The sequence below is a fragment of the Ochotona princeps genome, chromosome 14, assembly GCF_030435755.1.
Source record: "Ochotona princeps isolate mOchPri1 chromosome 14, mOchPri1.hap1, whole genome shotgun sequence".
Classification (NCBI taxonomy): Eukaryota; Metazoa; Chordata; class Mammalia; order Lagomorpha; family Ochotonidae; genus Ochotona; species Ochotona princeps.
The window spans coordinates 8566548-8594457 of NC_080845.1; the positions used below are offsets into that span (position 1 = coordinate 8566548).

Sequence of the window (27910 nt, forward strand, 5' to 3'; positions counted from 1 at the left end):
GCTTCATCAGTCTGGTCTGGCTACACAGCAAGAGGTACCCTAAAATTCTGAAGATTAGTGGCCAGTCTTTTCGTTCTTCTCCCAGTTCTTTTTTGTTTAAACTATTTTCATGGCTTGAAAGGCAGGTTGATGGGGAACAGGGAGGCAGAGAGAAAGGTCTTTGAGCTGCTGGCTGACTTCTCAGTGCCTGACCAGCTAGGCTGGAACTGCAGCCAGCACCTCACACTGCATTCCTGTCTGCATGTGGGAGAGGTTGGCGCCCAAGCATTTGAGCCTTGTGCTGCCTCTTACCAGGCTTAGCAGGAAGCTGGGTTAGCTGCAGAAGAGCCAGGACTGCAGTGAGTTGGAAGTGTTCCAAGCAACACCTTAACCTATCCTACCACAACATCCACCCCTTTTCCAATTCTTTGTCCTGTGATGGCCCCTCATCCTTGATCCATGAAGAGCTAAAAGGAGATAATACTCTTTAGAAATGATCTTGGAGCGGTCACGGTCACTTTCCCTCAGAATCTTACAAGATCAGGTTACTGTCCTTCAGAATCCATGCATACTTTTGTTTGTTTTTCTTAAGTGTAGGGCTGGAATGTGGAGTCCTTTTGTGTGTTCTTCTGGAAGTCCTGCCAGAGTGATCATTCTGGGGGATGAAAAGAAAAGAGGAAAGTATTTCATTAGATATTGAGGAGGATTAGGTATGTGTGTAGCAGATTGTGGCCAAAACAGTTTTGGTTTTGTCTACAGCTGGGTGCTTGAGGACACGGTCCATGGTTGGGACCTAGTTACCCAAGTTGCAACCTGGAAGATCTGTCAGGAGATCTTTCAGGGGAGAGTGCCTTGGTTCTACAGGTTGGTCAGGGGAGAGCACCTTGGTTCTAGAGGGTGGTCAGGAGAGAGCGCCTTGGTTCTAGAGGGTGGTCAGGGGAGAGCACCTTGGTTCTAGAGGGTGGTCAGGGGAGAGCGCCTTGGTTCTAGAGGCCAGAGGGCCTTCTACTTTGAAGTCTTGAAGTTCCTAGTATATTCTTTTTTTTTTTTTTTTTAAAGATTTATTTATTTTATTACAAAGTCAGATATACAGAGAGAAGAGACAGGAAGATCTTCCATCTGATGATTCACTCCCCAAGTGAGCCGCAACGGGCCGATGCGCGCCGATGCGATGCCGGGAACCTGGAACCTCTTCCGGGTCTTCCACATGGGTGCAGGGTCCCAATGCATTGGGCCATCTTCAACTGCTTTCCCAGGCCACAAGCAGAGAGCTGGATGGGAAGTGGAGCTGCCGGGATTAGAACCGGCGCCCATATGGGATCCCGGCACGTTCAAGGGGAGGACTTTAGCCGCTAGGCCACGCCTCCGGGCCCCCTAGTATATTCTTGTGTTTATAAAAAAAATGACTTAGCTTGAGATTTTTTGTTAGTAATACCAGATGATCAATATTATATCCCTTGAAACAGCTTGGCAATTATATAAACTTTTTCTAAATGTAGTGGGATATGTTGCTACAATAAGCACAGTAAATAAATGAGTCTGATGTATGCAGAAAGGGCAGAGATAGAAGTAATTCATTTTAAATTATCTTAATTGTCTATGTGAAGTTGGAAAATTATGAATCTTTAATTTTTATTTGAATACACAAATTGAATTTATTTGTGATGCTTGTCTTACTTGGTATTGATTCCAGATTGGTAGCAATTCCCTGAGATGACATTTCTCAGCAAGAACGCATTTACAGGACTCGAGACAGATGAGAAAGGTGTTTTCTTGTAAAATATTCATTAAGGTCTAACTAAATGATGCTCGTGTACTTAAAGTACTATATGAATACTGTTAGAACTCAAGATGTTAAAAAAGGGTTATTGGCTGTACTCCCAAATAAATACAATTTATTTATGATGAGAATGCCAAGTTCTGTCGATATAAATTGGGTGAATTAATTTCGAGATCTCTTGGTACAGAGCTCTTCTTACTTAGGCGCCTTCTCTCTCCCACTCCGCCTTGGAGTACCACCACATTTATATTAGAAAAATTCTGAATGCAGGATGCCTTGTGTCAGTATTGTTCTTTGATGTGAAACTTTAATTACTAATAAAGATGCTAGTGAGTGGATTCCTTTGAGAGCATCTACAAAGCAGTGTTAACTGGAAAAGAGGAGCTTAAAGACACATGCATGTACACTTGTGTATGCGGGCATGTGTACATACTCATTGTCACATTTGTTTAAAGTGTGAAAGGACGGGCCTGGCGGCGTGGCCTAGTGGCTAAAATCCTCCCCTTGAACGTGCCGGAATCCCGTATGGGCGCCAGTTCTAATCCCGGCAGCTCCACTTCCCATCCAGCTCCCTGCTTGTGGCCTGGGAAAGCAGTTGAGGATGGCCCAATGCATTGGGACCCTGCACCCATGTGGAAGACCCGGAAGAGGTTCCAGGTTCCCGGCATTGGATCGCCACGCATCGGCCCGTTGCGGCTCACTTGGGGAGTGAATCATCAGATGGAAGATCTTCCTCTCTATCTCTCCTCTTCTCTGTATGTCTGACTTTGTAATAAAAATAAATCTTTAAAGTGTGAAAGGACATACAAGACGCTTGAACATTGGAGGCAGCTACAAGTCATCAGGCTTTGAGAGAAGAGGACAGAACTCAGAAATAAACCTAGCCACTGAATCTTTTCTTTAAAATATTTTTTTTGTAAGATCTATTTATTTATTTGAAAGAAATTGTCCATCTGCTAGTTCATTCCCCAAATGGCTACAACAGCCAGGGCTGGGCCAGGTTAAAGCCCGGAGCCAGCAACTCTCCATCCCTGACACCCAGTGTGGGTGATAGATGCCCAAGGTCTTGAGCCATTCTCTGCTGCTTTCCTAGGCCTGTTAGCAAGGAGTTGGATCAGAACTGGGACAGCCAGGACTTGAACCAATGCTCATGGGATGCTGACTTTCCTGTCAGTGGCTTAATTTGCCCTGCCACAAGGCCAGCGCCTCAAGTCTTGATTATGGTGTGAATTGATGCAAAAGCTTTAGATGTTGTTTTGTAATAACAGGCAAAATGGTTCAGAAGTTTTAAAAAAATTTTTTTTTGGAGCTGACTTGCCGCAGTTGATTAAATTCTAGAATTTTGTGTTCTGTTGGTCTGTTCTTCCTGTTTGGCAGTTTAGAAGACTGAGAACCAGAGAAGAGTTAGGAGTTTAGACCCTAAGCTGTTTGATACAGTGTGCTGTTTAACTCTCTTGATCATTCCATTGGTTAAAGTTGACAATTTTTTCTACCTGCAGCCAAATGTTACGAATTTGAAACTGTTATTCTCAGTATTTCTCATATTCTCTGGGGGCTCTGGTGCTTGAATAAAATAGTGTTTTGTTGTTATTTGTACAGGTGTTACAGGCAATGGGATACCCAACAGGCTTTGATGCAGACATTGAATGTATGAGTTCTGATGAAAAATCAGATAATGAAAGTAAAAACGAAACAGTGTCTTCAAACTCAAGCAATAATACTGGAAATTCTGCAACTGAAACCTCCAGTACCTTAGAGGTAGGATCACATGATTTTTTTCATAGAACAAAAGTTAATTTTATGTATTGTAGACAATTTGTGAGGTTTAGAAAAACAATAGATGAAGAGCAAAAGCATATGCAAATCACACATCCCAGAGGCAGGCTATTAATATGTTGGCTTTTTTCCATCCAGCTTTACTTAATAAATATTTTTATGATAGCAGTTATGTTCTTATGTGATTTTATAGCTTACTTTTTTTACTTAACTGAAAATAAATGTACATGTAAACATTTTCAATAGAAGAACACTTGAGTATCTTAATTTCACTATCATTGCATTTTTGCTGGACATGGGAGCTACTTACAGTGTTTTACAGTTACGTTGTTTAAGCATACTAACAATGTCAGATGGTACAAAACCAAAAGATTGAATGGAGGAAATTTGGGATTATTTAGTTTGTATATAAACTGTGGAGATTTGATGGGGGCCACCCTGGGTCATTATTTACTTGGTTCACCCTTGAGGTTGAGTCACTGTGTGCGTTGGAATTCTTTGTCCTGTCCTGTGAGCCAAGGCCACCCGTATTAGAATGGGACAGAATCAAGGTACTGAGGACATAGTGCACATGGAAGATTTCACAGAACTCTCACTTTCTGCATTCTATGTAATGAAAATGGACTTTCAAGTCACAGCAAGAGCTTAAAAAAGTTTTAAATGCTTTACATTTGTCAGAATATTAAGAATATAAGTAACAATTTTTTTCCATCTTATAAGTCAAGAAGAGTCAGGTACAGCAAAAAGTATGTCCATAGCCTGAACATGCTTCCAGACTCAAAACATCAAAAGACATATTTATACTGAATTATAATGAAGCATGAACAGCAGAATGAGTGTAATAATGGGAGTGCTCACAGGAAGAAGGGGTTGTGAGACTGTCACAGCACTCACACAGTCATATAAAAACAAAGGAGCATACAGTGTGAGTGAGATTTTAAAGAAGTTCTGTTTGATGGGGAGAGTTACAAAGTAGGTATTATGGACCAAAGGAATGGCATGTATATGGACCTGGAGTCATAGAAATAAATGTTTGGGGCCTGGCACCGTAGGCAAGTGGCTGAAGTCCTTGACTTCCACGTGCCGGGATCCCATTTGGGTGCTGGTTCTAATCCTAGCAGCCCTGCTTCCCATCCAATTCGCTTCTTGAGGCCTGGAAAAGCAGTCAGGGACTGCCTAAATCCTTGAGACCCTACACCCGAGTCGGAGATCTGAAAGAAGCTCTTGGCTCCTGGCTTTGTATCAGCTCCGCTTTGGCTGAGCTTGGGGAGTGAGTCATTGGACAAAAGATTTTCCTGTCTCTCCTCCTCTCTGTATATCTGATTTTCCAAAAATAAGTAAATAAATCTTTTAAAGAAATAAAGTGCTAGGTTGGGGTGGTGATAGGGGCAGTGGGAGAGAACTGATGGGGACTGAAGCCTGAGAAAGCCATGCTTGACACTTCGTGTGCTGCTGTGCGGGGCAGCTGCATGGCTGCGGAGAGTGTGGCCCAGGCACAGGTGGTGGTCCCAGGGCCACATGTGGTTTTGCTGGCTTTGACTGCAGGAGGAGACAGGTCTACTTGATTTTTAGGCACAGAACACCCAGTGCAAAAGGAGTTAGGAAGGGAGAGAGTGATGTGGGTCTCACTAAAAGCCACAGTCAGAGACACTGATTAAGTTTGGGATATTTTTGTGGTATGGCTCATTTGTGTGAGAGAGATTACGATTTTGGAAACCAGAGAGGGTTACTTTTTTAAGATGAAGATTGGAAGCCATGAAATTTAAAAAGCATAAATTATGAAAAGTCTTTACAAAAGGAAGTTTATTGGAAAAGGTCTAGGAGTGTTTTTTATACTTGTCTTTAAAAACTAACCATTGTTTTATTTTTAGATTATTAGCAACGTAACAAATGAGCATACTTTGTCACTAAGATGGTTTTGATGTCAATTAGGTTTATACAGATGATATTTTGAGGCATTTGTTTTGTTTGTTCAGCATTTCTTGAACAGTCATTGTGGTAGAATTAGATACATTATCTCTGACCTCAAAAGATGCTCAATTTTTTTCAGTTTTCCTCAAAATTATAATTCACAGTCTATTTTTATTCCCTATTTTTAATTACTTCCTTCCTCAACTCAGTTCTTTCAGTCCCTACTAGAATGATTTTTTAAGAACATACATCTGGAGCCTAGCGTAGTGGCCTAGTGGCTAAAGTCCTCACCTTGAACGCACCAGGATCCCATATTGATGCCGGTTCTAATCCCGGTGGCCCCACTTCCCATCCAGCTCCCTGCTTGTGACCTGGGAAAGCAGTTGAAGATGGCCCAAAGCCTTGGGACCCTGCACCCATGCGGGAAACCTGGAAGAGGCTCCTGGCTCCTGGCTTCGGATTGGCTCAGCTCCGGCCATTGCGGCCACTTGGGGAGTGAATCAACAAACAGAAGATCTCCCTCTTTGTCTCTCCTCCTCTCTGTATATCTGACTTTGTAATAAAAATAAATAAATCTTTTTTTTAAAAAAAGCGCATATACTGGGTCATGTCATTTTCCAGGTTAAACTGTTTCAAAGACTGTTGTACCTGGTGAAGTCAAAGCTCATTTGCTTGCCAATCAGTCAGTAGGGGCTTTCTAATTAGCTCCTAATTCACTGGTTTTCTCTTCTCATTCCCTTTACAGACAAACTAAATTTCCTGACATTCCCCCAGAGGTAGAACCAGTAAAAATAGATTTTTTTAAAATGGAACTTTGAAGTTTCTTTTTCAATATAATTGTATTAATTAATATTCTGAAGTCTTACTTGGTTGTGCCTTGGTTCTCTTTTTCTTGCAGGTAAGAACTCAGGGCCCTATCCTCACAGCAAGTGGCAAAAACCCCGTCATGGAGCTCAATGAGAAGAGAAGAGGGCTCAAATATGAGCTCATCTCAGAGACCGGGGGGAGCCACGACAAGCGCTTTGTGATGGAGGTGAGAAACCTGGAAACTGTTTCACAGGTCATCTTACGTGTAAAAGTTTTAAGCTAAGCCTGTTTTTTTTGTTTTGTTTTGTTTTGTTTGTTTGTTTTTTTGTTTGTTTGTTTGTTTGTTTTTTGGTTTTTTTTTGGTGCTGTTTAATTTTTATTATCTTCTATGGAATGGTGCACATTTAAATTAAAACTTCATTGAAGAACTTTCAGGATAATCGCCAAGTGTTCTTCATTTTAGGTGGAGGTCGATGGACAGAAGTTCAGGGGTGCAGGTCCAAATAAGAAAGTGGCGAAAGCAAGTGCAGCTTTGGCTGCCCTGGAGAAACTCTTCTCTGGGCCCAACGCAGCAAATAGTAAGAAGAAGAAGATTATCCCCCAGGTATGCGTTAAACAGTCAACGTTTGGAGTATCTTTTAAAGAAAAAAGATTTTAGAGAACTTGAGTTTGCTTTTCGTCCATATGCCACTCCAGCTGTATATGAAATTCCTTTTGGGTTGGATTTGGCAGCTTTCTCTGTAACTGATCAGTGGTTCCCAGTTTTGTCTTTCTGGGCACATTATACTTGAATATATAAAACAGAGATGTGTTGCGATTATTTGAAAAGTGGAGCTCATCCCTGGTGAGGTGCAGCATTAGATGACTGGGTCAGGTTAGGAAAGCTTCCCAGAATGCTTGGGCCTCTTATCCGAGCCTGCTCTTCTTTGCTTCCCATTTTTTGTCCTTTTGCATTGTTTATTCTGACTTCATAGGCAGCATGGAACTTCACGTTGTTTGCTTTTTCGTTAATGGCATTGGGAATGCCAGCGTCACTAAAGGCCCAGAACATTTGAGCAAATATTTGAGAAGGATGGTCTCCTAAATTATGTGCTTTTTGCATTGGAAATTCTTCCATTGAAGAAGTTATTTCTAGGGGTGAACATTTTGGCATAGCAGTTTAGGCAGTCACTTGGTACACTCACATCCCATAATAGATTGCCACTCCAAGTCCCAGCAACTCCATTTCTGACCTGGCTCTCAGCTAGCACACCTAGGAAACAACAGCAAGGTCTTGGTGGGAGCCTGGGTGGAGCCCTGGCAGGCAGGCTGGTTTAGTAGGAGCTGTTGGGACCAGCTGGGGAGTAAGCTAGGAGATGAACGGTTCTCATTTCATTTCTCTCTTGTCACTCTGCCTTTCAAATGAATTAAATCTTACTTTGTACATATAAACCATGGATATGACTATAAAGGAGAAAGAGATATGTAAGTAAATACATGATCTGTCTCATGGAGAGAACTGGTATAATAATGTTTGAATATAAGAATTCTTCAAAAGTTCATGGAAAATAAAATTACAAGCTAAATTTATTTTGGGGAAAAATAGTTTTTTGAAACACATGCAAGCAGGGAAGCTCATGAAAAACATGTTTTGAAAAAATTGCACATTAAAAAAAATTTTTTTTTGAGCGAGGAGAAACAACTTTACTAGAGAGATTGGAATCATGGCTTTTATTAATCTGTTTTAGAGACAGGGTCATTGTGAGACTAGCGGAGAGTTCCCTATGTGGTGGTTTACTCCCCTGACGCCCAGAATGGCTTGCTGACACCCAAGTCCAGCTTTTTCACGGCTGCTGCTCTGAGTCGGGCTGTGCTCAGTTACAGAACTCCGGCACCTTACCTACCACAGCACATTCCCGCCCTGACCTTTCCTTTTCATTCCATTTCTTTCTCTGTATTCCTTTGGAAACTTTCTTGTAATAGAAAGAAAAGTATATTAAGATAAGTATAAACTTACATTATTTAAGTCTGTGTAAATCATTATGTTTAGATCATTTTCATAAGCTTTGCATAAGTCCATTGTAGAATGGTAGATGGAGCTCATTTTACAGATGAGGGTATTAGACACTTGCCAGGAGTATGACACCATTGGATTTCTGAGGTTCCTTGGGAAATTAGCTTCTTCTCCTTCTGAGGGCTACCAGTGTTCCACTGTTGTCTGTGTGTTTATCTGGAAGTTTGTATTCCTTTAAACTCCTTATATTTGCTATAATAAACACTACGTAAATTCTGGAATTCAGAGTATTAAGATGAAGTTTTATTTTTACTGAGAGAAAGCCTTTAAGTTGCAGTGCTGCATATGTATATAATAATTAGATTTTCTAAAATCTTTTAGTGAATATAGGACAAACTATAAGCTACAACCTTGAGACTATTCTTAGCCAGGGCATGGCAGAGGCAGAGCCTGTGCAGGGAAGACCTGAGGAGGATGTTTGTCCACAGGGGATGTGTGCTTGTGCCATCTGCCATGCTCCGCTGCCCTCACTGCACTGCCTTGTTTCCGTAAAAAAGTCTACTTTGAGGGCCCAGCACGATGACCTGGCAGCTAAAGTCCTCACCTTGAATGTGCTGGGATCCCATATGGGCGCTGGTTCTAATCCCGGCTGCTCCACTTCCCATCCAGCTCCCTGCTTGTGGCCTGGGAAAGCAGTCGAGGATGGCCCAAGGCCTTGGGACCCTGCACCTGGGTGGGAGACCTGGGGAAAGCTCCTGGCTCCTGGCTTCGGATTGGCTCAGCTCCAGGCGTTGCAGACTCTTGGGGAGTGAACCATCGGACGGAAGATCTTTCTGTCTCTCCTCCTCTCTTTATATTTGACTTTGCAGTAAAAATAAATAAATCTTTTTAAAAAAATCTAGCTTCTGTTTACTGTTCATATGTAAAGATAAGTATAAAATTTGAGACTGGACACAGACTGGCCACGGGGTCTGTGTGAACAACATTCCAGTGTTGTGCTTTGCCTGCTATGAAATAAGAAAGTAAAGTAGGAATGTTCTTATTTACCATCATGGGCACTCTAGTGACATTTAGAACAAAAGAGGCTTTAAAAGTTACTGATGCACCAGCATGTGTACACACACACACACACACACACACACACACACACGGAACCTATTCACAGCGTTCACATGGCCTCCCTGAGGGCTGCTGTTTACATCAGGAACTGGGATCTCATTGCTGGTTCCCTGCTTTAGTACCTTTCCCGTTCCTGTTCACTTCCGGGTAGTTTGTTGGCAGGATACTTGCTGCCTCTGGGTGCATGACTTTAGACCTAGTATCAAATGTCTGTGACTGTCTCAGGCTTAAAATGTATTTGGTTGTAAATTAACTACTGGCATTTTATTTAGAAAATGAACTCTTTCTGGGTAACCTAGATGTGATAAGAGTTTGTTTACATTTATGTATGTACCCAGCACATTCCCCAGAATAACTCAATATAGTAGGCATCATCATTTTATTTGTGGAAAATGGAAGGTTCAAGGTTGTAGGCAGCTCTTTTTAATGTTTCCTGTGGGCATGCAGTTTCTCATCATGGTTGTGCATGAAGGAGGTGAAAGGGTGATAATTCTTGCTTCTCTTTGTCATGAAAATGTGCTGTGTTTCACAGGCAAAGGGGGCTGTGAATACAGCCGTGTCCGCAGCAGTCCAAGCTGTTCGGGGCAGAGGACGAGGTGCTCTGACAAGGGGAGCTTTCGTTGGGGCGACTGCTGCTCCTGGCTACATAGCTCCAGGTATGGTACAACCTGCCTAAGAATGAAAACCCTGCATCTGCTTCCTTCATTTTATAAGGTAACATAGGGTGTCTGGGTGTACACAGAGATGTGGAGGAAGAGACTACAATGCCATGGGGTTTCTCCTGGCACCTGCTGAGGAGGTGAAGGGAGATGACTGGGGGCCCTTGGTTCCAGGGATGTGTGTTACCAATGAAGAATCTAAAACACTTACTGCAGATTGAGGGGGTGGATTTTTGAACAGCGTATGTTCAGTGGGGACATAGCAGGCAGGATGGTATAACCAGGGAAAACTGCTGAGGTTTAGTCATTATTAGCACTGGCAGAACTCATGTGGATCAAAAAATTTCTTCTCTCGTTAAGAAGGTTTTGATAAGATCCTTGGAATTCTAGCAGTAATCAAATGACTGGCTACTTGTCCCTAGAGTTGATTTGATTTATAGCTTTTGGGGGGGGCGGGGACGATGTTTGCATAGTTAAGGAGGGAAGGGTCAAGGGTTAGAGGAAAGTGGATGAGACCACTGTCTCCACATTTCTTTTTTTGTCTTCCTTTATCTGGGGAAGGGGAGCGATAACAGGAGAGGACACACCCAGCCTCCCAACCGCCTTCCTACCCTGGAATGGGGGACGGCCACCCGGTGCCATCCCAGGGTCCCTGATATTGGGCATGCTCCGGGGGTCATGCTCAAGTGGTTTTGTTAGTTCAGTAGTTCTGAATTGTTGCAGCTTTCTTTTTAAAGCAATTTATCCTTCGTCCTACACCTCCATCTTCAGTTGCCACTGCTTATTTTACATGTATATGATTTCATGAATACTAAGACATGAGTTGTTACTATCTCCAGTTTTATATGAATTAAATATTGACTAAAAAGTTAAAAAAAATAATTCCTCAGGTGATTTTTCACTTTGATCAGTAAAAACAGTTGGCTAATTCACCATACATTTGAGTGCTTTGTCTCAGGCAGGCGTTAAGACCTGGGCATTGAAAGGTGCCGGAGACCAGCTTCTGCCCTAGGGGACGCTTGGCATTAGATGAAGGATAAACAGATAGATGAGGAAGCCGTGCAGTGTGGTGTAGGCTGTGATGTGAGCAGCAGGCTTGGGAGACTTCATTGAGGGGGTCTTGTTTGGTCTTGATCTTCAGGAAGAGTTGCAGTTGGCCACATGGATTGGAAAAATGAATCAAGAGAAATGGTTTTAGAGAGAGAGGTTGTATGAAAAAGATCTTTGTTTTGTTGTGAAGGACCCATGCAAATTTTATTCTTTTTCTTTATGTACTGCTAGCAGAGCAACAGGTGGAGAGAAAAAAGGAATATCTTTTTTGTGTTGATTCCTGAGTTGTCCCCATAGCTGGGGCTGGGCCCTGCCCAGGAGAGGAGCCAGGAGTACATATGGACTTCCTCCAGGAGGGACAGGCACCTATGGGCTCAGGCTCTGCCCAGCGCCTGCCCCCAGGGTGCGTTAGCAGGAAGCTGGATTAGGGTTGATCCGGGGCTGTGGGTGTTGGGGGCAGGCTTTACTTACTGCCTCCTTTTTCTGTTTTCTATTATTATTTTAAGAAAATTTACTATTCATTTTTGTTGTTTTGAGTGACTGAGAGAGAGAGAATGAAATAGCCCATCCATTGCTTCTCTCCCCAGATGCCTGGAACATCATCCAGTTCTGGGGTTAGCACATGGGTAGCAAAGACCCAAGTGCTTGTGTAATTGCTGCCTGCTTAGGTGGGTAGCAGCCAGAAGCTGGAATTCAGGCAGTTCATGATAGGCTCTGGGTGTCCTGCTGCCTTCTCTTCTTTTTATTTAAAAAGAATAATTATTCAAGTAGGCAGAGTTACAAAGAGAGAGACAGAAAAAGAGATCTTCAGTCTTTTCACTCTCAAAATGATTGCAGTGTCTGGGGCTGGACCAGGCCAAAACCAAGACCCGCAGAAGCTTCTTCCGGGCCTTCCATGTGGATGACAGGTGCCCAAATTTTGGGACCATGTTTTGCTGCTTTTCTAGGCCATTAGCAGGGAGTTGGATCAGAAGTGGAGCAGTCAGACTCAAATTGGCACATACATGGGATGCTGGGTTTGTAGAAAGTGGTTTAACGTGTTGTGCTACAACACCAGCGCTTCTCACTTTATTTTAGAAAGCAACTTTTTTTCTAAATTTACCCAAGAGATTTTATGTTTTGTATTATTAAAGTTGTTTTCTGGAAAGATTGAATAATTCAGCTTTTATGAATTTAGTATTTTTAGGTTCTTGTTACAACACTAAGACGTAGCTCATTAGGTTTCCCTAATGTTACCCTTTCTCAGGAACACAAGACATTGGGGCCTATTCCTTTGTATTTTCATTGGCACCAGATATTCATGTCAAGTTCACCACTACTGACAGAGACACTGTGAGACTAAGGATTCAGATATCAATCAGTAAATCACAGACCCCTCCCGCCTCGCCTGTGTGATCTCTTTAAGGCATTTGCAGCTGCACGACGTTCTGTCACTGCTTCCTAAAAATGACATTTGAAGCATCCTGCTTTCAGAAATTGATGTGCATGGTTGTGAGTTAGCAAGTTATATGTAGTGAGTGGTGATGGTACCCTGTATGTTCTGCTAAGTTCATATGATGCCAAGATGAAATGTGGTCCCAGCCCTCCGGAGGCGAGGGGAATTGGAGTGAGTAGCAGACAGAGGATGTCGTGTGACATCACCAAGAATCTTACATGCCATGCTGTGATGCAGGAGAGCGTTGCTGGGCTGGGCCCACTCTGGCATGGTTCTCACCTGTCCAGCATCTGGAAGCAGGTCCTTGGGGCCTGGGCCAGGTGCTGTGTGAGCCTCGGGCCCATGCCAGCTGGCTGTGGTCCTGGACTGACCTGCTGTCTTCTTCTTTGCATTAGGCTATGGAACACCATATGGTTACAGCACAGCTGCCCCCGCCTATGGTATGTACACTGTCTCACTGATTTCTCCTCTTAGCAGCTCTCTCACAGCATTCCAAGGCACAGTTGGTATTTAGGGTTTCTGTAAACAAATAGGATCTCAGAACTAATCATTCTAGTGACCCAACTGAAATTTCCCTTGAAAATGCCACAACCTTGTGGTTCTTGGTTTGGTTGGAGTTGCTCCTCTCTCTGCTTTGCCTGGTTGAAGGACTGCTTGTTCTAATTGCCTGTTTCTGACAATATTGAAATAAAATATTTGGAGTAGTTCTTACAGCCAATTTATACTCCATTCAAAGGCTACTGAAGGGCCATCCCCAGTTTCTAGCATGGCTCCCTTCCAGATAGAGAGCTGCAGGGGCGTTGTGGGTTTGGAGCTGTATGAACTGTGGGTGATTGGAATATAGAACAGGCAAGTTCACTTCAAATTCGTAGCTTTCACCCCTTTCCATAAATTTTGCTTTGGAGATGAAGTAAATGGACATTTTTAGTTCTAGAGAAGAAGTGGTTAAGGATTTCATCAGCTGTTATTTGTTTACTGCAGAAAGCCAGTGGTACGTGCTAGAAAATTGTAGGTGTGTCTCTCTTCACTCACTATAAATAAAAAACACAAGCAGATGTATAAATGCAGCCTAGTGGCCCTTTGGATAACTTTTGAATGAGGTTTATGTGGCAATGGAGGCAGTAGGTTTGGAGTCAGTGATATGCTCTTAGACGTTTTTCCTAACTAAGGCGCTACATGTTAGATCAGCCATCACAGAATGGCTGTCCCTGAGGGAAGAGGAGAGAGAGAGTTGTGTGTGCATGTGTGGGAGAGCATGTGTGTCAGCACCCTGGCTGGGTGCACCTGCACACACGAGGCTCTCCGGAGCAGTGCTCATGGCAGGAGCCCCCCGCCTGAGCCTCAGACCTTCACATTCGGCTTTTTTTGCCTCTTCATACATCAACTTTGCCTTTGTGGTTTTTTTTGTTTGTTTGTTTTGTTTTGTTTTGTTTTTTGTTTGTTTTTGTTTTTTTTAAGAAATGGGTTTTCAGACATTCTGAACTGAAGCTTATGATAAAGATGTAAGTAGAAAATGAATGATTTGTGCAAGTTTGAACATTCGTAGTAAGATAGGCAGTTTATATCCTAGAAAGATGTGGAGACATTGTGGAGGTTGCCCATTTGCACTAATTTTTGAGTTGTAATGCAGAGCCTAGTGTTACATCCTTTACCTGTATGCCTCTCAAGATTGCTGGCCCGCTCGGGTGTGGTTGCTGCATCCCCAAACCGGAACTGGAGCAATGTGGGTGCATGGGCGTTGGCCCTCAGCCAGTATGCTTTCACAATTCAAACTCCAGAGCCCCTTTTGGTTTAACCGTTTGCTTTCAGCATTTGGCTAGCTTCTGGATGTCATGAGCACCTCGTCCTTCCCGGAAGTAGGTGTAGGCAGCCTCTCCACACACACATTGCCTCTCTGCCCTGCTATTCCTGCTGTGAGTGTCCAGGCACCTGGGACAGGGAGCTCCCTGCCTTACCGTGAGCTCTTGAATCTTTAGCTAAGGTTTGCTAGAGCTGAATTTTTTCTTTAAAATAAACAGTCTTCTTTCCAGACCTTAAGTTACATTCATGTTTTTGCTCAGCTGTTTTGCTTTTCTCTCGTCCCTCCTTTCCCTCTTGTAACATTCTGCTCTCACCCTGCGGCCTTCGAGCCTCCACGTGAGAAGGCCCCTCTCTTCCCTGTGCCATATAACTGACTTCCAAAGCTGGTGACATTGGATGCCCCCATTTTTCACATAAAAGATTTGGATTTTAAATGTTACTGTGATGCAAACCTACTAAAATGCTTTATTTTGGCTGTAAGGTAAATATGTCTTTTGGCCTTTGTAAAGCTGTTGCATGTGGGGTAATTTCCCTCTGATCATCTGGTGCTCTTGAATACCTGCTGTTGCTGCTTTGTGATTTCTCCATAGGTTAAATGTTAGAATAGGAGTAGGAGCAGATTTCAAATCATGCTTGCGTATGCAGAAGTTTGTAGGCCACAAGAACGTATTAATTACAAAATTAAAGTAATTAATCTTTCCAGATTTACTGTGCCAATGTAGGCAGCAGTCATGAAGGAAATGAACACCTGGTCATGGCTCCCCGTGGAGCTCGGGGAGCTGAGGCCTGCACAGAAAGCTGTGCTTGGACTTGACAAGCCCTTGTCTTCACACAGTGTGTGATGTGCCAAATTGAAAACCATTATAGGTTTCTAGGCTCACTTTAGAATATTAATAACATTCCTTTGAGCTTTAGAATTCATGGCAGCTCAAATATCATAAATAGCATTCTTCCTATGATGTAGCCATCTTAATGTTGAGTGGAAAATCTAATATTGAGAGCAATTTCAAGATAGGAGATTTGTGAGATTTCTGGGTCTCTTCCAAAATGGTAGATGTTGACTGACTAATCTGGAAAAGGTTAATGATAATTACTGTTAGATATTTTTTAACCTGAAATTTTTATTGGCGTATTAAACTTATTTGGAGTCCTCTCCGTTTTTTTTTTCTCTGTAGGTTTACCCAAGAGAATGGTTCTGTTACCCGTTATGAAATTCCCAACATATCCTGTTCCCCACTACTCATTCTTTTAGCAAATGACAGAAGCTAATTCCTATTGAACAATATCGTACAATACAGAATGTTAGAGGAAAAGCCTTTTTATCCTGCTTTCTTTGAACACATACTTGATCAAAATTATTTGTAAAGAACATCTTTCCTACTTTTTGATTTTAACAAATGCAAATTTAGTTGTCTAAAACTTGAAAAGAAACAAAAAGAAACCAGTTCTGTGAAACGGTACCTCATTTCTGGAAAATAATTTATACCAGCCCTTCTGTTCTAGGGAAATAAAAGTCTAGCAGTTCAAAGTTTAAGTTTTAAGAGAAGTATCATATTATGTAAGATTAAATTTGTGAAGGATGTATAGAGTCTTAGACACTGATCACAAATAAACTGCTCTGTTGTAACACATAGTACTGCCTGGTTCCTGATGCAGTCACTGATTCCCAGCTGAACGACGTGGACTTGCCCCACGGGCACTTTAATTCGGGCTATAGTTATTTTTTTTTTTTTTTTTATTACAATAGAGAGTTTCATTTAAACTTTAACTTTGTAAATATTGAAGTGTGTAATTAAAGCCAATAAAATATGGGTTTGAATATTGTTTTAGCTTATTATTTTTGATATGTTTTGGTATTAAATTACAAGAAATTGCAAACTAATGCTATCTTAGCCCTAAAAACCCATCCATTTGGAAGCAAACTTCTAAAAAAAAGCAAAGGTGATTTTCTTTACTTTGTAAGCCCTTAGTACACTCCATGTTGTATAAGGGCATCCCCATGATAAAAGTCATATTCTGTTTCCTGAGCATTGCTTATAAAATGATGGCACTATCCAGAGATGGGCAAGGAGAAATGTGATTATTTTAGATTTCTAATTTCCAAGTTTCCAAAAAAAAAAAAAGACAAAAATAAAAAGAAAGAAGGAAAATAAATGAATCAGTCAAGCACCCTCTCTTGTTCTTGTGGCCTTCTTCACTCTGTAAGATAATGTGTTCACTTCCTGGTTTTTTTCATGCAGATAGAAGATTAGCCATTTCTCTGGGACTCACGGAAGGGTCTCCTTTCCTCTTCAATTGCATCAGAATCTAAAGCAGCAACAGGGTCCCCATAAAAACTTGCTCTTCGATTGTCCCAGTTCTTGTTGAGTGCTGCTGTGAAAAGTGACAGGTTTCAGCCATGGGTCAGCATTTATTTTTGAGACACCTGATGATGCTGGTGGAAGTGGATGAGCCAGTGACATTGTGCTGTTCTGTAAAAGGGTGCAGACCTAAGTCCTCCACTTGCATTCTCACCTTGTATGGAAAGCCGATGATGTTACTAGAAGGTAATGGTTTCATTAAGGTATTCACCCCCATGAGGGCAGCAGTGTGGGTCCCTGTGGTGTTGGTAACTGGCTGCTTGGAGTGGGAGCTGGCGCTTCTGTTCCATGCTGAGTCCTGCTTCTCAGGCCTGAACAGTACCCACCAAGGAGAATAATGAGTATCCTAGAATAATGGCAAATTGATGAACCCGATGTCTTTGAGACCACTCAATGAGGGTAAAGTGGGCAAAATAAGACAAACGTTAGTGTGGCTTCTTAGATGTACAAAGTCATCTGTGCTTCCCCTGACCGTTTGTCTTTAGCAGTGGTGGTGATACTTTAATAAAACCTCGTCAGTTGCTGGAACAGCTGTAACTTACCATTCTCATCCTGTGCATTAGTGGCTAGACACAAACAAGAGGGCCTATTTCTGCTGGGAGTTTTCATGTTTCATTGATTTGTTTTGCTGACCTATGGATGAAACAGAGCCATCACTGAGAAGAAAAAGCATGGCTAGTAGTGTCCAGTTTTCATTAATTAAATGTTTACAAGAGTCCTCTTTGTTTTTGGAATAAAATCAATTGGCAGTTGCAGCTGTACTTTTATCTGAAATTGAACTATCAAATTTGGGTTTTGGAATCTCTCCAGAGATTTCTTTTTTAGAAAATTCTTTTGAAGTAGCTAACTCTGCTTCGTGACCCGTCCACATGGTGACCGGGGAGCTGTGCTGTTTTCCAACATGATGGCCGTCATTTCAAATGGTTTCTACCAAGTCTTTTTGTTTTGTTTTGTTTTAAATTTTGTTGTTTGTTGGAAGTTACTAACCATGTTGTAAACCTGCCCCGTTGCTGCAAACTTTTACATTTCTCTGCTTTACTTAAAACAATCGAGCTGTCAGTACTGTTAGAAGTGGTAACCATGCAAGTTTAACTGTTTTAAATTCTGTAATGAATCAAGTGTCCCCCTCCCCCACCCCTGGACCTCTCTCCCTCCTCCTTCCATTTTGTAATGAAAATTCCACTTACAGCTGAAAGAGCAGAGAAATATAAATGAAGCTGTTGGCTTCACCAAATTGCGCGAAATTAACGTGAAGTTTTGCTTCTCTGCTCTTTTCTTTGCTGTAGGTGGTTTTTTCATTGACAGCCCCTATTGCCAGCCTCTGAGCGTCGCACCATTTATTATTCACTTGGGCCCTCAAGATTTCTTCTCTGACTTCTAGAACCATCAGGTTGTCTGGCTTGAAATGGCAATTTCTATGTCCTGGTCCTAAGAACAATGTGACACCTTGAGGCTTTCCGGCTTTCAGATACACTCCTCTGACACCTTCTTTTTGAGAGCAATCATTGAGCGTTGTCAAGAAGAGCAATACTTTGTCCAAAGCCATGGTGTCTGTTTTAATACCTTCCTTTGGAAACTTAGCAATATCAGTACTCCACCCCTGTTAGCGTGGGCTCGCATCACAGTGTTTACAGATTAATGGAGAACTTACAGTTAGTGTGTGAGCTGACCAGTTTTTAACCTTTTTTAGCGCATAAATTTAATATAGTTACATCCCTGACTGTGTCAGTTAGCATTCTTGTGATTTCTCAGAAATATGGGCCCTCCTTGAAGCCATATCCTCTAGCTGGGGGCTGGCAGCTCGCCAGGGCTGTGCCCCGCAGGCTGCAGGAGTCGCCACCGCTTGTGCAAGGTGGACGGACAGCCAGGTGGAGTCTGTGATAGGTTCCTGAAGTCATTGTGGTCTCTGAGTTGTTAACCTGGGGAGCAAATCACTGATGGAGTTTGCTGCTATCAGTCTTGTCTTGTTAAGAATTTGGGTGAATGTTTGAAAATCATGAATCAGTCACCTATAGTAATTGAAGAGCTGGGAATACCTCGCTAATGTATTTTTAAAACTGGTGTTGGACCCTCTGTGTATTTCAGGTTAATACTTTTAAGCAGTTTTCAGCACGTTTATCTCACTTTATTCTCGTTCTCCTCGGACCTTCGTAGCCATATCACTTGTATAAAATAGGCTGAGATATAGTGACTGTAAGCTGTGATCTCAGTATACAAAGGTAAGCTCTTTTATTTTCTGATTAAAGAGAAAAATATTCAACACAACATGCATATATGACAATCATATATGATGAATTGGATCTCTTAGGTCTTATGTCATCACATTACCTTAATAGATTTTATGATCTAAATGTAAAATTATTGTTTTCAGTTTTTGTTCTGCTGCCCCTGTAACTGCTTTTCAGTGAAGAGAGTCCTTTCATTTCTGTGAAGTGTATGTATGTATGTATATTTGTATGTATAGAAACTTAGGATGCGACGTGTATATAAGTTACACTCATGCACCTGTTTGCATACAGGAATGCAGTGGGAGGATCAGTCCACCTCAGATGGTTTTAATGACAGGGCACTGGCCAGAGCACTGGCATCTCCTAGGCGAGTAAGGTTCGTAACAGTGCTGCTGGTAACAGATGTCCATGATCCACACGCACAGCAGTTGCCCAAGAGAGGATCAAAGTGCCAATTTCTCAAGGAGAGAAGCTTCTCTGAGAAATGAACATCTCTGTTCTGTGTTGTATGCCCCAGTACAACAGCAAGAAGCCATACCAAAAAAAAAGCAATAGAAAATGGCAAAAACCAAAATCTTAAGGTAACTATGGAAAAACGCGTAACTGACCAGGATAAGCTGATCATCTGCAGAACCTACTTTCATGAGACTCAGACTGGTGACTGCTGAGTCTGCAGAGACCAAACTGACTCCACGCAGCCCTGCTACCTTGCCGAGGCCCACAGCCAGGTTACCCCGTCTCAGCCGTGCTGAGCCCAGGTGCACAAGCAAGGGTGAGGCCCAGGCCCAGCACTGACAAAGACTAATTCATCCCATGTACCCATAGATGCATCCCCTTATGTGTTAGCTGTCCTGCGCTGAGGCTGTGTATCACATGTGCATGTGAGCACACACACACAGATTAAAATGAATTTCATGGATTTATATTGGTTTCTAAGTAGCAGTTTCTTTTTCTTACTAATGCTAAGGTTGCTGGAACAACTTTTTTTCCATACAGAATCTGTACATTTCTTGTGGCTTTGGCAGCTGTCACAGGCCCTGTGAGGTGCTGCCTGGTACTGAGCACAACCCAGTCCTGGCCGCGTGCCAGCCAGGCCCTGCTGGAAACATTGGAAGGCTGACATACCCCCTGTCGGTGGAGCTGAGCCTCTGGTTAACATCTTGCTTTGAGAGACAAATAGTACGTTGGCAATGGCAAAAGAGTATTAGCTTGGTTAGTGGTTCATTTGTAAGATGCTTCATAATGCAGGCCCGCGAACGTCACTGAGGCTGGAGGATTGCTTGGGAATTCACGCATGTCTCCCTGGCAGTTTTGAGAACCTAAAGCCTGCTCAGGTTCTTGTTCATGGTCCTCTGTCCAACAAAGTGTAAGTGAGCTGAATTTAAAAAAACAACAAACTTCTGGCCCCTTTTTCAGTAGTAAAGCACAAGGTGGTTGTTTACGCACCCACCAGTAGCTAATTATCCCTTTTTCCTGTTCAGGTTTCTTAATCGTTAGAGGAAGACGACCTATAATAGCCTGAGGAAAGCTAGACAGCCCAGAAGGTTCCCTTTCAGAGCCCTAACAGCCAGGGGCATTGGGAACAGCCGCGGCTAAGGACATCCTAAGCTAGACAGCCCACCTGCTGTCCCCTCAGAGCCCTAACAGCCAGGGGCATTGGGAACAGCCATGGCTAAGGACATCCTAAGCTAGACAGCCCACCTGCTGTCCCCTCAGAGCCCTAACAGCCAGGGGCATTGGGAACAGCCACGGCTAAGGACATCCTGGCTTGCATTCATCTGTGCCCGTGCTTCCCTCAGGAGGAAGCTGTGAAATTCCTCACAACCGGGAGGGTTCTGTGGCGGCCAGCTTGGGCCATGCAGGACTCTGATGCCAGGCCCTCCAGGGGCCCTGGAATTCTCAGAGTTGGTTGTGGGAGGGGGGAGTGGCAGGGAGATGGCTGGTACAGCGGTAGCAGAGCAGAGCCAACAGCTGCCCAGGTGGGTGTCAGTATTGTGTTTGTCACAGAGTACGGAGCTGGTACCTCTTCCTAATATCAGCTTTCCAAAAGACTGTTTCCAACCAAGAGTTGGAGTTGTAGGAACAGGTATGTTCATCAACATTTCTGTTTGAGGCCAATAACCCCCATTGATCCTTGCTTGAAGCAGTGATCTGTGGCGGCTCATGGTAGTAGTACCATAATGCAGATTGGGTTATGTAAGTTTTATACCACAGCTAGAAATAGGAAGCAGAAACCTCATGGGGGTCTGAACCAAGTCTGTCTCTTGCTCTAGCCTCCTGCACGGGGGATGGGGGAGACTGAGGGATTAAAGAGAGTAGTTAATAAACGTTACATGGCCTGGGCAATACTTGGTGTGGGGAACGACGACTATTCTTGGTGCCGCTGTGAGGGAGGTGTGCTGTGCTGATGGGTGTTTCAGAAGCAGGTGCATGACCTGCTCAGGTGAGGTTGTTACTGGTTCCTTGGTGCAACAAGCTTTGGTAACTCCTGGCTTTGGGAAAGGATTGTTAATTCCGGGGTTGCACAGCAAGTAAGCATAAGCCAGGGCCCTGTGATGCTGGTGTGGTGGGGTTGCTATGGAGCCTGGCTGAGTGCCATGTAGGTGTGTCACCTGCTGCTCTACTGCCAGGGGGTAGGAGCCTTGGTAGGGGTGGAAGGGTAGCTGCACTCAGAGTCTCTACCTGCTGATTCCTGGTATCCTTCTAGTGCATTTGAGAACAATTCTAGTCTGCTGTTTGGTTTTAGCATTCAGAGCTCAGTCTTTGTGGAAGGTAGATAGCCAGTTACTAACAGCTCCAGAGAGAACAGGAAAAGAGGCCACGAGTGGGCCTGGAGCCTGTGGACCTGGCTGCTGTGCTGGGGAACTCCTGCAGCTGCTCAGCTGGTTTCCCTTGATGCCCTGAGGAGAAATCAGTACTTGCCTGTGAGGAAATCTCCCTCCCTCGTGTCAGCCTTGGGGGGGTGGGCAGGGAAGGCTCCGTCCATCTGTCTGCCTAGACAAGAGTTCATGAATTTGCTGCTCAGTATAATAAAGTGGGTAATTAGTGTGTACTGTTGGACAGAATGTAAGACGTATGTTTTACTGCCCACCCCTCAGAAGCCCCTGGGAACAGCGGGCTCCCTGGGGAGAAGAGGCAGAACTGGAAAAATGTTCTCATTCTGATAAGAAACCTGTGTGCAAACAAGGACTGTGCCCTTGCAGGAGGCAGCTCAGAGGTGTTTGATATCCTGGCAGGGGGGTGCACACTACTGCCCAGTTCAAGCTGTTGGGAAGTGGCCTCATTGAGCCAGATATTCATTAGCATCCTGATTGTTGGCACTTTATGCGGGGCTCATGATTTTGCTACAGCTTGGCCATTCTGCAGATGGGTAGTGCTGCCTCTGCCAGTTAGTAGGGAGCAGGGGTCCCGGTTGGCCCAGGCAGCCAGAGCGTGGCTGTCGGGCCCTTGCTGGAGGCAGGTGGCCAAAAGAGGGGCTGGGAGTAGCCTGTATGCTGTGAGGATGTTGGCTTCACACCGCCAGCCGCCCCGTCTCTGCTTTGTGTCGGGGTCCCTTGGCACAGTGGAGCAGAGGGTCTCTGGGCAGTTGCCAGGAGCCCTGGGCTGAGACAGCTTGCTTTGGGGTAGAGCAAGAAAAATACCAGAATACCAAAATCTTTGTCTTGGGCTCCAGGTCACTGGATTTTCTAACTTGACTTTTGAACAACTTTCTTGATGATGGTGGGGATTTCTCTTTCAGAGGTGATAAAGTAATGTTCCCAATTAAGTGCTAGAGCCAGGAATGAAGCCCAGCTCTGTCATAGCTAAGGCCTTTTTTCTATTGACTCAAGAGTCCAGAAATTAAACTGCATTTCAGGCCCTCCGACGTGGGGCTGTTGTGGACTGGTTCCCACAGCCTGATGCAATGCACAGATGCAGGCGCTAAGAGGCTGTGTGAGTAGAGCCGCTTGCGTGTGAAGTGTTTTGCCACTGGTTGGTTGGGCTGTCAGTGGAAGACGAAGGTGCCTGTTTTCTGAGTGGACACTGTCCGCCTGGCCTGCCAGTGATGCTCAAGGAAGGCTGCTGAGGCTTTGGTGTGTGGAAGGGCTGCGAGTGAAGGCTGATGTTGCTTGGTGGCACAGGGAGAGCCCAAAGGACCCATTCCAGGCTTGTTCGCGGCGCCAGCAGTGGCTGCCGTTGGAGGGCGCCACTTTCCCTTGGCTCTGTCTCAATGAGTCGCTCCTGGGCACTCGCCCATGACCCAGCCACTGCACCAACTCGTTTGTTGATTTAATGCCAGCTGATCCCCTGAAGTGGCTGGATAAGGAATCGGACAGAATCCTTTTCGGGGGATCTTTCTTGCCGCACGTCACCTTCTCTGGCAGCTGGTGGAGTTTCTGAGCAAGCTGCCCTCATTCCCGAGGTGGCGTAAGAAAGCTGGCGGCCATGAGCCCTGGCGCCTGCACAGTATTGCCGTAATGGGAGCGCCTTGGTTAAGTGGCACTGTGGGCATGGTGGCTGTACCCCTCCACTGATGGGGAAACTGTAGCCCTAGAGCTCTCCAAACCTGCTTGTTGCAACAAAACATTGCGGTTCCTAAGTAGTGAGCTCTGAGCCACACAGACAGGAAGTAGCCCTCCGCACACTGCAGTGTTAGTGCAAGCCCTTGCTTAGTGGGCAGCTTGGAACTCGGTCACAGCTGGTCATTTGGACACTTTCCTCGTCCCCAGATGAGGAAATGGAGGCTCAGAAAACGATTTGCCCGCAAGCATATCACTGCGAGCAGTAGAGCCCACATGTGACCGGCCACGCCCCTGCGGTGCCCCACTCGCTGGGATTCATCCTACCCCTTCCTCCAACGGCCGTGTTATAACTGTGACTTGAAACAAAGCAAGTGAAAACCAACTCCACTCTCCCTGACCCTTCCCTGTCCCTCCAAAAATCCAGTCTTTGCAGGCCCACTCTTTCCCAGGCTGCTTTGCAAGAGCTGTGGTAGCCAGCTCCTGGACAAAGGGCCCGATGGACAGGCCTGGCCTGGGCACCCCATTTGTTTCAGCTGTGCATGGGGCGGTTTCCATGGTCCCCATCTGTATTCTGTGCCTCAGTCCAGCAGCCGCTTGTTGAGTCCTTAGCTGCCGTTTGGAAGGTACCTTGGGGCCTAGTGGACCTTTGCGGGAGAGAACTGTTATTCAGCCGTGTCCACTTGGGGCCGGGTGACTGTCCTGCCAAGAGTGTCACGTGGCTCCAAGTGGAGAGAGACATTGCCTAGGATCCCCGCTGGTGCATCCGCCACCTAGGGAGTGTCGGGTGGTACCCAGCTGTCTGGCCCAGCAGGCCCTCGGAGGTTAGAGCAGGGGAGGCATTTCCAGGAGTGTCTGATGGGAGTGCCTGGAGGCGGGTAGGGGACCAGGGCACTGAGGCCCTTGACAGGGAAACCTCAGCTAATTCCAACAGGTGTTGAAGGGGTTGTCTTCACTTGTTACTCTAGAAAGGTAAAGACTTTGTGGGGAGCAGAGCAGGCAATGTGAGCTAAAGGACGCCTGCCATGATGGGAGGCCAAGGTGAGCTCCGGCTGTGCCTGATCAAGCACCGCGGTGTTGGCAGCATCTCCCCACATAGGGCGATGTGCCCGCTGACAGCACGCCGCCTCTCCGCCCATGCCCTCAGGCTTCTTAAAAAAGCACTCACGTTGCTTGCTGAGGCCTACCTCCTCTGTGCTGCGGGGAGGCACTTAGAGAAGACACTGAGGCTTGGGCATGGGGCACCAGGCAGCAAACTACTGCATCAGTCAGGATGTGCCACCCTGAGTCTGAGGGTCCAGGGGCAGAGCCGCTTCCCAGGCTTCCTGCCGAGCTGCACACTCGGGGCCTGTGGCTGGGGAGGGAGTTTAGAGCAGCCCCTTGTGTGTGAACAGAGCCCAGTGCCTTGGGGCACGCAGGCTCTGATTCTGGGAGGTGAGGGAACAGCCACATGGCCGAGGGACAGCTGGAGGACAGTGAGGGAGAGAGTGATGGAGTGTGTGGATTCCACCGATAGCCCCAGCCTGGTCCTGCTTCCCTGTTCCCTCTGGGCCTCGCAGGGCTTCAGAGCTGCTGCTGTCAGCACACGGGGCTGGGCTCCACCCAGGTGACATTTCATGCAAACCACACTATGGTTTGCCACCTCCTGAGCCTGGCCGTGCTGTAAACTTCCTGGCTTTGTGCCACCTGGACCCCTGTCCACCCAGGCTCCTGTGCCTGGTGCAGGGCAGGAGGGCTTGAAGGGATGGAGGCAGCAGCAGCTCTGGAGCTGTGTATCCGGGAGAGGAGCAGGCTCAGCCATGGTGGACAAGATCTTCCGTGTGATTGCACACGTGTGTGAGAAGCCCGGGGGTGTGCTGAGGACCCCTCAAGTGAGCGTGGTGGGACACCAGAACTTCAGGTGCACATCACACACCTTGCAGTGTCACCTGAACTTCTTGGCCAACGAGTGGGTCCTGCGGGGTGCCAGAGTGGGTAACAGCTGGGTGCGGTGGTTTGCCAGCTGGTGGCTGGGGCACCTGTAACTAGCCTGGTGCAGTCCTGGCTTCAGATTTCCTCTCCCTTTATCCTGTAGTCTGTGTTCACATCTCGTTTGGGGTTGGAGCCTTGGTGTATGAGCACAGGTGCCGCTCGCCCCCTTACTTCACATCTGTGCCATGTCAAAGGGCTGCAGCCTTTTGTGCGCAGATGCAGGCAGGTCTCACCGGCAGAGGGCATTGTTGAGTGCCACAGCAGGTGCAAGGCCTGGCAGTTGTGCTGAGGGGCCCCGGAGCAAGGAGTGCCCTATCAGCACGGGCTTTTGGGGTATCAGGAAGGACTTAGAGAACTGGCTGCTGTCAGCTCTCAATGAGATCGTGAATGCCATTTATGGGCATCACGAGGGGTTTCTGCGGGTTGCTCGGAAGTGGGGCCGGTGCTGTGCGAGGGCTGCCCTGTTGGCGCTGGCTACCCCCTGGGGTTGTGCTGGTTTGTTTCCCTGTGGCACACATGCAACTTCTAATCTCCACTGAGCACTTCGGTTTGCTAGAGAATTCCTTGGATTCATGCAGGGAAAACAGCCGACTGTAGCCTGGCACACATGGGGCTCAGCCTTGGCTTTGGTGAATGGAACGCATTGTGCCTCAGCCGTGGTAGCTAGGTGCAGTCACCCGGCAGCCAGGCCCAGGGCTGCCCTAGTCCTGCCGTGGGAAGCAGGAGGGCCACAGGGTTCTTTTTTGTCTCTAAGCTGTTTCTGCTGTTCTGGGAATTACAATCAATTTTAACTTTTTGTTGCTCATGGGAATGAATCAACGTCTGGGGGTGGGAATTTCCAGTAGGTAAGGCTGTCCACAGCTCCGTCCCCCACTGGGATGCAGCGCTGACTTTGCTAGTCCTGCCCTTTCCTCCTCTTCAGGAGGCTTCTACAGTCTGCCCGTTCAGGTTGAGCTCAGAAGGGTCAGTGGCAGGACCCACTCCCATGCAGCTCCTTGGCTCCTGCGCCACTTCAATGCCACTGGGGCTGTGCCTCCAGCCAGGGGCCTGTTTGTGAGCCAAGTCAGCCCAACGGCTCTAGTTCCACAATACCTCCCTTCTCACTGGATGCGTGCGGCCAGAAGGGCTGCCCTGGGATGCGTCCTTTTGCCCAGCCCCGAGCACCATCCACTCAGGGTGGCCTGGTGTGATCAGGTGGACTTCACTGTGTACCCCGACTTCTTAGAAGCGGTGTCAAGTGCTACTTTTCCCCTGGCTCATGTAGTACGGTGGCTTTTCAGCAGTGGGACCTGCCATGGCTGGGAGAAGCGGAGCCGGAGACAGGCTCCTCCGCCTGTGGTCTCCTGGGAATCCAAGGGGTTGTGGGGTTCTGTGCTGCGTCTCCCTTCAGCACCCAGGGGTTTGGACGGGCAAGGGGAATGCATGGTCCACTTGGGAGCCCCCATTGGGGCACACACACACACACACTTAAGACTTGGGTGGTGTTTATCTGCTTCCCTGAAAGCCCCATTGAACTCAGGCCTCCCCCCCGGACCCACTGGTCTGAAAGATTGCTGTAAGCAGCCACTTCCATCAGAAGACAGGGTGCCAGAGGTGCCAGAAGTGGGGCAGGTGCAGTTCAAGGGACAGTGAGGCTCATGGGGTCCGTCCCAAGGGGGCCAAGGTGCAGGGCTCAGACCCTCTGCCCATGGCCCCCACGCGGGCCATCCTGCGCCACCCTCCCTGTGCTGGGAGGGCGGGGTTTTTCAGAAGTCTAGACTGTGACCTCTGGCAGCCTGGGGGGCAGCAGTGCAGGACCTCGGGATAGTCCAGTGTAGTTGAGCGTAAGAAACCTTTGCTGCTGCACGGCTACACATGGAATGCTGCCTTCTTGCCGTAGCTCACTCTGGTCTAGTAATGGCGAAGTTAGTTTTTAGGAATCCGTTTAACATATCTAAATCAACTTACTCTTTTTCTGAATATACCAGTGTAAATAGTACAATTTGCAGTGCAAAGTCCTTGGCAATAACTTTGTCATGTATGTAAAAACATTGGAAACCCTCTCCCCCCCAACCACCACGGACTGTCCTTCCACTCTGGGGCAGTGAGCACGTGCAAGTCGGGACATCGCCGCTGGCCCGGGCTCCGCAGCAGCCTGCACGTGTCGACTGTCGGCGGTGCCTTCGTGCAGGAGCCTGCTGCCCACACCATGGCCGGGCCCCAAGCATCCAGTGCTGGACTCCGCAATAGACTCTGCCCCGCTTTGTCGGCTGCGTTTGTATGGAATGTCCTGACATGTTGATTTCTTTCCCCCGTCTGGATGAGTAGAAATAAACGCTTGTGTCTTCAACAGCAATGACTAACTGCTGTGTGCATGACCCACGTGACTCCACGACCCTTGGAAGGGTCAGCCGCTCCCAACTCAAGCTCGGGAGGAGGAGTGCATGCTTCCTGACTGCACAGTGGGGCCCGAGCTGGACGGACACCCTTGGCCATGGCCCTTAACTGTAGCTGGTGCACAGTCTACTCAGGGTGTGACCTAGAGGAAGCGGAGTATGTGTGAG

General features: G+C 46.1%; 1 protein-coding gene across 3 annotated transcripts in view; it reads left to right on the forward strand.

The window, feature by feature from the left end:
* Positions 1–19820, forward strand: part of STRBP (spermatid perinuclear RNA binding protein) — a 151334-nt gene extending 131514 nt beyond the window's left edge. The window contains exons 13-19 of one of the 3 annotated variants that reach the window (XR_009246678.1): positions 3359–3517; positions 6345–6479; positions 6717–6857; positions 9898–10021; positions 12905–12949; positions 18755–18888; positions 19529–19820. Coding sequence is in view for 2 of the 3 variants with exons in the window: in XM_058672982.1 (XP_058528965.1) it covers positions 3359–3517; positions 6345–6479; positions 6717–6857; positions 9898–10021; positions 12905–12949; positions 15485–15561 (681 nt within the window). In the remaining variant the exon portion in view is untranslated. Of the gene's footprint in view, positions 1–3358; positions 3518–6344; positions 6480–6716; positions 6858–9897; positions 10022–12904; positions 12950–15484; positions 16129–18754 lie in introns of those variants that run through there. The other 2 variants (XM_058672983.1, XM_058672982.1) reach the window with 2 other exon arrangements.
* Positions 19821–27910: the final 8090 nt, after the last annotated feature.